Source organism: Miniopterus natalensis, chromosome 5, assembly GCF_054644295.1.
Source record: "Miniopterus natalensis isolate mMinNat1 chromosome 5, mMinNat1.hap1, whole genome shotgun sequence".
NCBI lineage: Eukaryota > Metazoa > Chordata > Mammalia > Chiroptera > Miniopteridae > Miniopterus > Miniopterus natalensis.
In genome coordinates, this window is record NC_142085.1 from 73,492,490 (window position 1) to 73,503,250 (window position 10,761).

General features: G+C 40.4%; 1 protein-coding gene across 1 annotated transcript in view; it reads right to left on the reverse strand.

Annotated features, from left to right (window-relative positions):
* AHI1 (Abelson helper integration site 1) overlaps positions 1–10,473 on the reverse strand; it is a 138,513-nt gene extending 128,040 nt beyond the window's left edge. The window contains exons 1-4 of the mRNA XM_087817772.1: positions 10,040–10,473; positions 9,450–9,942; positions 2,807–3,363; positions 216–394 (exon numbers count right to left, since the gene is read on the reverse strand). Coding sequence (XP_087673898.1) covers positions 216–394; positions 2,807–3,363; positions 9,450–9,942; positions 10,040–10,473 — 1,663 coding nt within the window. The remainder of the gene's footprint in view (positions 1–215; positions 395–2,806; positions 3,364–9,449; positions 9,943–10,039) is intronic.
* Positions 10,474–10,761: the final 288 nt, after the last annotated feature.

The following is a 10,761-nucleotide window of genomic DNA, read 5'->3' on the forward strand; positions in this document are numbered from 1 at the left end:
AAGTAATACTAACTTATCACAGAGACTCACAGTCACAATTAATTAACTGTTTTAATCTAGATGAATCTAAGAACAAGTACTAAATATTCTATATTGAATTTTTTTTTAATTATATCCTTTGGGACAAAATTTTCTTTAGTTTTAAGAACTGAAAGTCCTAAAATCAAGTTATTTCTACCAAGAAACACATTTTTCACTTAATTTGAACAACAAACCTGCTTTCGGCTTCTTTTTCTTTTTGTTTGGTTTGAATTTTGTGTCATCTTGCATGCTCTCTTCTATGTTTTGTTTCACAGTGGTTATTTCATCATCTTGATGATTCTCTGAAGTAACTGTTCCAACTAGTCTCTCCTCCTTTTGTTCACCTTGAGCTGTGTCATCAAAAGGCAATGCACTGCAAATATAACCCAAGGATACATCATTACCTATATATTATTATTTATAGTGCAGCAAAGTGAACAGTGAATAGAGGCAAGGATAATCCTAAAATCAGTATTACTTCCAGCTAGGAGATATATATGTTTTCTTTTGCACTAAAATGGTTAGCTGTCAAACTCGGCATTACGGGTATTATTTTATAGTTGGTGATGAGTTATATACCCCATGAGTCAAATTAATCTGAGCTCTCAACTCCAGGGAAGAATGAAACTGTATTTTATGAGCAATGGATCTGTTTTTACATAGGACTGATCAAAGCATCCTCACCCTGTTGTCAAGTAAATGATTAATGACCACATTTCTAAATTACTCTCTTTAAAAGCAAAAAGTTTTCTAAGTTTGTTCTGTTTTCAAAAGGCTTCGGATAGTCAACCTTTGATTTCTAGTTAAAAATTAATTGCTTATGTGTTCCAGTTGCTAGTGTGCCACTACATTTTCAGAAGGCTATTAGTAAAATTAAAATTTGCATCATATTAACTAATAAATAGTAAAGAGGTAGCATCCCGGAAGCAAAGAGTTGTAGTGAGAAACCAGCAGACTAGCTTCTTTGTAATATATCAAGTAAAAAAAATCTGTAAGTAATCAAAGAGGTTGAGAAATAAAAAAAATTAGAGAAATATTTCAAATTAGTCATTTCAGAAAGCCATGATATTTTATCACATCATCAAATACTACTGCTTAAAGATAACATCCTTTGCATGTCACTGTCATGTAAGCCATGGTTTTATTTAAAATTCATGAACTAAATCTATTTATTTTACTAATTTTAAAAATATTTTGACTCCTAAAGAGAGAGGAAGAGAGGGAGAGAGAGAAACACCAATGTGAGAGCAAACACCAATTGGCTGCCTCCTGTACGCCCCATACTGGGGATCGAACCAGCAACCTCTCAGTGTGCAGGGCAACACCAGCCAGGGTCATGAACTAAATTTATCTAATAGTGAGTACGGATTTCCAATTCACATGGTAGCTATGAAAATAAAATTTATAATATACTGTGGAAACAGCCAATAAGATGGCTCCCAATAACCCCTGCCTCCTAATATTCATAGCTTCGAGTAAGCCTCTTCCCTTGATACTTCTAATAGACAAGAGCATGACAAAAGCAACAGATGCTATGAATAAGATCAGGTTCCAAAAACACTATGAATTCTCTCTCTCTCTTTCAGTCTTCGCTCTGGAGAAGCAAGTGCCCAATCTTTTGAGCAGCCCACATTAATAGGTATGTATAGCAAGGAACTGATATCCCTGGCCAAAAACTAGTCGGGACCTGACGCCTGCCAGCAGTCACATGTGTGAGCTTAGAAGTGGATCTTCCAAGCCTTCCAACAGCAGTGTCACTTGGCAGTTCCTCCCCTACCCAGCTAAGTCTTGAGATGACTGCAGCTGAGTCAGAGACACCAGTTAAGCCACACCCAGATTCCTAATTCACAAAAATTATGAGACAATAAATGCTTGATGTTTTAAGCTGCTAAATTCTGGAGTAACAGATATAGCAACAGATAATGCAGCAACAGGTAACTAATAAATATACTAACATGTCCCTGTAGCAACTCTATTTGGCCTCTCTCTGTCACCACTGGTTATGTAGCTTTTGATAAGGGGAATTATTTTCAGACAAGGAGATTAGGGAAAATTGCCCCTGCATGCCAGGAAATAGTCACATACTGAATGTTCCCACCTCAAGTTGTTTACCTAAATATGGGTTACAAAAAACAAATCATGGTAGTTAAAGGACATTTTTTTATTTTGTCTTCCCCAAGCAGAGACATATTTATATGAATACAGGCACAGTTCACACTGTATATGCAAGTATACATATATAAGCATCATATACAGATAAAGAGTAGAATACTAAACAGAACTGCTAATAGTGATCATCTTTCTATGACTGGATTGCTTTTATTTTCTTCTTCTTTTTCTGTACATCCTAAAATGAGCAAATGCTATTTGTATAATAAGGAGAAAATGCTACATTCACATATCCAAATGGGCACTTATAACTCAAAAAAGGGGGAGTAATTCTGTTTCTATTATTTAAAAAGCAGATGTAAGTGAGTAGTTAAGGGTAAAGTCTTTGGAGCAACACTGCCCAGGTCTGGGCTCAGCTTCTTACCGGTTCTGTGACATAAACCCTTTAGCTCTATCATCTACGAAAAATAATATTACTATTCCCCACAGCGTTGTTTTAAGGAATAGATGAGTTAAGCATTTAGCACATACTAATATCAGCTGTTTTAACTGTACTGGCAATGTGTCCAAATGAAAGTCTTAAAAATTTTCTTTGTGAAACTACAGATGTCACTTAAAAGCTGAAAATAATAGTTTTCTTTAAAGAGAACATTTTATATTTATCAACGTGAAGTACCTTGTTTCAGCATTAGACAGGCCTTGAGCTTTCTTTTTTTTCTTTTTCTGTTTTTCACTGCTCAATTTGTCATCATGCAAGTAAGTACCTGAGGGGAAGGAAGCCAGCTGCTCTCTGAGTTTCCTTCTTATCTGCCTCTTAATCTCCTTTGCCATTTCTTCACCTCCCCGGAGCTGGCGCACTTGCTTCAGCTGCTCTTCCTCATCTAAATGATTTCCTTCCTCCTCACTTGCCTTCTCAGGTGGCTGGTGAGCGAAGCCTGGCTGTACCCTCGCCTGTACTTTCTGATGCGAAGGGTCCACCTTCCTCTCGCGAGTTTCCTGTTCCATTTCTTGTGTAGTCACCTGGCACACTGCTTTTGTAACCTTCTTATTTGCCTTTTCTGGCTTATCTTCCTCTACACTCCCATCATCATCTGGATTTTCAGCTGCCAACTGTGGATTACTTGGGTTTTCAATGACTCGCATGCTCTTCTTTGGGTTATTAGTGTTGGCAGCAATTACTTTATCACTTTTAGTTTCTTTAATTTTCCAAAGATTGCTTCTAATGGTGTCAAGCTGGGAGAAGACACAATAACAAAGTTTCAGCTAAGCATAGTTTAGTTACATAAAGATAAAACACAATGATGTTCAGCAATGTGTAACACTGCAAAAATTATTTCATTTTTTTACTTGGACAGTGTGATATTCTAGAGCACCTGATACGCACTCTCCTAGTTCATTTTCCCAGCATTAGATTAGTAACCTCTGAGGGTAACTTCCGATAAAATGAGTTAACATGTGAAAAAGTACTCAATGACTTTTAAGAAGTTAATTGCTCAAATTTCAAGTGCTATTTCCTCTTTGGCAGAATGATCCATCCCCTAATGAACAGACGTTGGTAAATGAGCCACTGAGCTAAAGCATTTCAGATTACCCCATCAGAAAACACACACAGGTCATTTATCTTGCTTCATAATCACATTCTAAAACCAACAGTCTACAGCTCTAGGATCATCCTGCAGTTAGCCCAAATGTATCACTGAAAATACTGCTAAGATTAAATATTACGGAGTTAAATCAAATGACAGACTAAGCACACATCTGTACCTCTCTCCCCAATCAAAATTATTTAAAATAAGAGATATTTTTAATATAAAAAAGGCTAGAAATCTGCCCGGCCAGCATGGCTCAGCGGTTGAGCATCAATCTATGATCCAGGAGATCACAGTTGGATTCCAGGTCAGGGCACATGCCTGGGGTTGCAGGCTGGATCCCTAGTAGGGGGCATGCAGGAGGCAGTCAATTAATGACTCTCTCATCATTGATGCTTCTCTCTCTACCTCTTCCTTCCTCTCTCTGAAATCAATAAAAAGACTTTTTTTTTTTTTTAAAAGTAGAAATCAAAAAGGAATGTTACTAGTAATAAAATAAATATTTTGAGAAATTTCCAAAGCATAAAAAATAGGCAGGATTAAATCTATTAAGAAACTCCCAGAGAAAACCAGAGCCCATAGGGAAAGACTTCTCCAGAGATAAGGGTGCTTCTGGAGAGGCCATACATTCAGAAATACAAAGTTACGGAGGAGATAAGCCTGAGGATTTGGGAGGACAACTCTGTCCCCCACCTGCATTAGTGTTAGATGGAGACTTTCATTCAGAGGATAAAGCAGCTGAGCAGAGAGAGAGATGGCAGCATGCTTCATTCACCAACAGCAGAAGCTGACTAGGTTTAACACAACCAGCAGGCAGGCGAGAGAGATTCTTACTTGGAAAGATGATTAGACAACTAAAAACTAACAAACATGGAAGGAAAGTAGCACAATTAAGAAAATGTCACCAAATCCAATAAAACAGAAATATTAACAATGAAGGAAAATGAATAGCATAAACAAAGTAAGAATTTAAGATAAATGTGATTAACATCAATAAAAAAAATTCCAAAGCACATTGGATGTAAAAACAAACAAACAAAAACACTGCAGATGTTAGAATTAAATTTTGAGTTATAGAAATAAAAGTTTAAGGTATGTGTTTGAAAAACCAAACAGACAAAACCAAAGTGCTAAAGGTGGAAGCCAGTATCAAAATGAAGAATGCTCCCAGAAATGCATGAGCTTGTCAATAATAATTGTTCAACTTTTGAAAATCCCCATGTTTAAAAGTAGTTAGAAAATATCTAATATATGTGAAAAGACAGGAAAATGCTAAAAGAACTAGTATTCCAATATACAAGGTAGGGCAAAAGTAGGTTTATAGTTGTTCATATGGAAAATACAATAATTAATAAATAATACAAGAATAAGCTCTGTTTCGAGTACTCCCAATTATAAACCTACTTTTGCCACACCCTGTATATCTATTTTACCATCTCTAAGACTCTTTTGATTACCTAAAATATATTTCCCAATTCTATTGTTCAAGGATGAATTATGAAGCTGAAACCTCAAAAACTTCTTCTCTAATCAAATCTAAGAAAAATAATTCTTCTTTTAAAAGTTTATTTTCACATGTTCTTTTAAAGAAGCAATATATGCTTCAGTTAAAACAGTGAGAAACAAAAAATTTAAAATACAAAACAACAGATAATACAGAGAAAAAGAAGACCCAAAGCTCAACCCTGTTTGCCTCACACAAGGAAAATCATTGCTAATCTTTTTAGAACCTTATTTTTGTCTTTTCTATGAATACAGTCATATCTAATAACCTTGAATTTCCATTATGGTAAAATGGAGCATATGTAAATATTTCTTTCTACTTTCTCAGTGAGTACCAAAAATGTAGTGGCAATATTATACAAACTGTGAGGAAAGTAATGAAAAAAATAGCTGGAAAAGGACAGCCAAGCATTAGAAATAGAAAAAAAATTATGTTCTAGAAGAAAAGATTTAAAAAATGAAACCCCTGGAAAGTTAATCAGATGAGGTTCAGTTTTTTAATTACTCTCTCCCACTGATGTCTCAACTTTTGTACTAATAACATCATCTTAATTTTATAGTGTGACTTTATATTCCTTATTTATCTGCTTTTGCTTTATTCAATTAATTTTTTAAAACCACTGCAATAAATAGAATTCCCAAAATATCTTTGGTAGCATCCCATATGTTCTGTAGCACTGATACTTACTTTTAAAAAATCCTGTTTTCGTGGTTTTGATTTTTTTTTTTCTTAATAATAGCTTTACGGGATAGTTTTTAAATTTCCAAATAGTACGTAAATATTTAATTTTGTTACTAATTTCCAGTTCATTGTACTATCATAAACAAAACAAAAAAGGTCTACATTATGGAATTTAAGACTGTCACGGACTATGACTGAATTTTGAAGTGTCCCAAATACATTTTGTTCATGTTCTATTATATCTTTACCCATACTTTTATCTTTACCTTCTGTACATCACTTAGGATTTTGGCTTAATTTTTCTTTTTTTAGTATCAGCTATAGTGAAATATAACTTACAATAAAATTCACCAATTTCAAGTGTATAATTAAATGAATTTTGGCAAATGTTTACAGTTATGTGGCCATCACCATATCCTGATGTTAAACATTTTCATCACCCAACATGATCTTTCACAAAGTTAACTCCTACACCCCGACCCCATGCCCTGACCCCACTAGCCTATTATTATAGTACTGTCTTGTCTAGAATTTCAGTTACGTAAATAAAATCATCCAGTATATACCCTTTTGTGTCTGGTTTCCTTCACTCAGCATAAAGCTTTGAGATTCATCCGTGTTGTTGCATGTATAGCTTATTCCTCCTTATTGCTGAGCAGTATTCCATTGTGTTGACACATACTGTGTTTTATTTTATACTGGACATCTGAGTTATTTCCAGTTCTGCACTATTATGTTTTCATTTCTCTTTTTATTAAAAAAAAAAATATTTTCATTGATTTTTTAAAAAATATATCTTTATTGATTTCAGAGAGAGGAAAGGAGAGGGAGAGAGAGGAACAGAAACATCAATGATGAGACAGTCATTGATCGAGCCCGCAACCTGGGCATGTGCCCTGGCCAGGAATCGAACCCCAATCTCCTGGATCCTAGGTCGATGCTCAACCGCTGAGCTACGCCCGGCCGGGCCTCTTTATTGATTTTAGAGAGAAGGAGGGAGAGGGAGAGAGAGAGAGATAGAAACATCATAGATGAGAGAGTCGTCACTGATTGGCTGCCTCCTGTGCTCCCCAGACTGGGGGATGGAGTCTACAAACCTGGCATGTGCTGTGACCGGGAATCAAGCCTTGGATCTCCTGGATCCTAGGTCAATGCTCAACCATTGAGCCATGCCTGGCCCAGCTGTTTTCATTTCTCTTGGTAAATACCCAAAAGTAGAAATGCTGAGCTATATGGTAAATAGATATTTAACTTAACTAACTGCCAAACTGCTTCCCAAAGTCGCTATACCATTTTGCATTCCCAAATGTAATGAGTTCTAGTTTTAACACCCCTGTGAGCACTTAGCATTGTCAATTTTCATTTTTCAGTTGTTTTAATAAGTGTATGATGGTATCTCACTATTGTTTTAAATATCACTTCCCTAATTGCTAATGATATTAATCTTTACATAGGTTATTTGCTACCTGCATCTCCTTTTTGGATGTGTTCAAATCTCTTGCCCATTTTCATTGGGTTATTTTCACATCACTGAGTTCTTAGAGCCCTTAAATGTGCCGAACTCTTGCTTTTGTATCATTACATATACACCTCTCTCTCTTGAGAAATGCCCTTCCTCCCTTGTCCCTCTAACAAATGTCTAAGTATCCTTTTACATTAAATGCAATTGGTATCTCCTACAGAGAGCACTCTAATTTTGAGGGGCAGTTAAATACTTCTCTGTGCTCCCACAGTGCCTTGATCTTCATACCTTCCTCCAGCTGGTAAAATGTTCTGTGACCCCCACTGAACTGCTAGCTTTTTGGAGGGCTAAGCCTATGTTCTCTTCATCTATGAATTCCCACTTTAAAAAGAGGGGAGGTGTCAGTAAGAATGGTTCCAGGGTCAAAGACTCAGGCTTATACTCTTGTTCTGCCACTTACAGAACATGCCTTGGGCAAGCTACTTAATATCACTAAAGCTAGTTTCTTGAGGGGTTTTTGCCTGAGAAATTAAAATGGCGCCTACTGTATTGTAAGGAGAAAAGGAAATACTGAAAAGCAAAGAGATCAGCACAGTAGCTGGCACACTGTAAGTGCTCAAGAAAATTACTTTATGTCCATTACTACAGTGTTAAAGACAGTTAAAATACATTAAGTAGCCTGGCCGGGCGTGGCTCAGCAGTTGACCATTGACCTAGGATCCAGGCGACTGGGGTTCGATTCCAGTCAGGGCACATGCCCGGGTTGTGGGCTCAATCCCCAGTCGGGGGGCGTGCAGGAGGCAGCCGATCAATGACTCTCTCATCATTGATGTTTCTATCTCTCTCTCTCCCTTCCTCTCTCTGAAATCAATAAAAGGTATATTAAAAAAAAATACATTAATTATGCATTTACATTTGCTATTTAGTATTTTAATGCACAACTAGTAAACACTAGTTAACAATACAGCAAATACATTACCGAAACAGTCATCTCTAAATGTTAACATATACTACAGCAAATACATTATAGAATGACCAATATTTGGTTAGTAACCTCACATATGCCATTATTTTAAATCTTCTCCCGCATAACCCCTTTCACAGGTGCTGTTAGGAGATACTATATAGGAAAATTAACTGCATTCCGTTTCATCTCACTTTACTTTTTCTCTAACCACCTGATTATCAGCCAATACATGACTAAAGATCAAGGGGAGAGAAAGCTGTGAGGTTTGGATAACTCTTTAACAGAATTTTACAGCACAGGGAAAAAAGAAACAAAAACCCTTCATACAAAAATTCAAGTAATAAATCAAAGATAGTCTACATAAATAACCAAGATTCTAAATGTGGTTAAAAATACTCTTGGTATTAGAATCTATTTCAAATATTTAAAAAATTTTCCCCATAGTTAAAAATATATAACCTTCTTCTTGAAAGCCCAAGTAGTGACAGCAATCATTAATGCAACAGGTGGAAAAATTGTCAGTATCCTTTCCTAAAGGAAAAAAAAAGCCATGTACTTCAATCAGCAGATGTTTCACAGTTATAGACTCTTAAATAGTCTACTTTTTTTCCTATATTTATAATATCGAAAAGACCCTACCAACGCCATTCGACTTTTTTCTTAATAAAACACCTCCCCGGATCCGAGGAGCCCAGGGCAGGAAGGAGCGGAAAAGTAGGTCTAGTTTCCCAAAACCACGTCCCTCCGCTCGGCGGCGCCCGGCCCGTCGTCTACGGTGGCGCCCGGCAGCCCCCGCGCCCACCAGCCGGAGCAGCGCCCGCGCGGCCGCCCTCGGGGCCGGCCGGGGCAGGCCGAGTGCGCGGGCCGGGGCTGCGACCCCAGCGCGCCCGCCGCGTACTCACCCGGAGGAGACGCAGCGCGGCGGGCAGCCGTCCGACCCGGTCCTACCGGACCCGACCCGACGCCGGGCCTGCGCGAAGCGGCTCCCCGCGCGGGAGGGGCGGGCTGGCAGCTCAGCGCTCAACCAGCCCACTGGGCCGCCACAATCCCCGGCGTCTAGGGTGGGCCTGGTGCCGCACTGCGGCCGGCGCGCCGCCCGCTGACGTCAGCACCTACCTGCGCCGCCGTTCCCTTGACAACCGACTGGGCCTTGTCTAGACCGCTGCGGGGCTCGGGCTCCCCTCGCGGCCCCGCCCCCGCCCCCGCCCACGCCCGCGCCCGAGCCCGGAGGTACCGCAGTGCTGCGCCTGCGGAAGGGGCGCGCGCGCCCGCCGGCCCGCGCGTCCTCAGACCGGCTGTGGTACGCGCTGCGGGGCCGCGCGCCGCACTCCGCGAACCCGCGAGGAAGGTCCTGCGACGGGAAAGCCCGCCGCCCCTGGAGCCGGAAGGGACCCCAGCAACGCGCAGGTGCCCCGAGAGCCTGAGCTCGCCCCTGAAAAAGCGCCTCTGCACCTCAGGACGGTAGCCAGTGTTGGGAAAAACGGGACGGGGCCGAGCGAGCCGGCAGGCTGCCTCGGAACCCGCCGAAGATAAGAACCATGAACGAGGGAAAGAAACAGACTCGTCACCCGTCGCTCGATCGCGCCCGCAGAGGGAAACATCCTGTAAGCTGCAGAACGAAGAGCTGTGCTACAGACCGAATCTTAAGGGAAAAATGACCCACCAATCGTTTGGCTCTAAGTTCCCTCCGTATGTGTTTAAAGTACGACGCTGAGAAAAGGGTCATCTTTTTCTGCGCCCGTTCTCCCTCCCACTTTCTAATTTCTGCCGCAGGCGCCATCTTTAGTTCTGAGTCACCCGGGATGGAAAATACCAGACCGGTCACCCGCACGCACGTCAGTTTCCTGCAGTTGTGGGCCTCCGCTGCGACCTGTTGCTGCTTTTGTGTAGTGAGGACGGCAGGCGGATTGCTTTGGAGGCCAGCTTTTCCATTCCCAGTCTCATCACCGTGCCTCACAAAGCGTCTCTCATTTGTTTTTCCAAGCCCTGGAAGGCGGAAACTTACCAATCTAACGCGGTCACCCCTCCGCTCAAAACCTTTCTGTGTTTCTCTTGGTTTAAGCCACCGCCATCCAACCAGTATTGTAGTTAAGATACCCGTAGAGTGTCCTAAATACCTCTTAGACCAAACCATGTCCATCCTACCTTTGTAACATCCCCAGTGTATAGCTTATCCGTCTTAACGCGCCCTGCCTGATGCCCGCCTTCGTGGCTTCTCGCGGGGATTATTCTAGGAGGGCCTCTTCTGCAGTCCCCTGACTCAGGCTCTGACCCCTGAATTCCAGTCTCCACATCGCTTACCAGAATGACCTCACTAAAAATGTGAATCTGATAATGCCACTCTCCTGAAAATTCTTCAATGATCTGTAGGCGAAAACTCTAGCTATTTTGCCTAGTCCAGCTCCCTGACTCGTTTAGTTTCTCATTG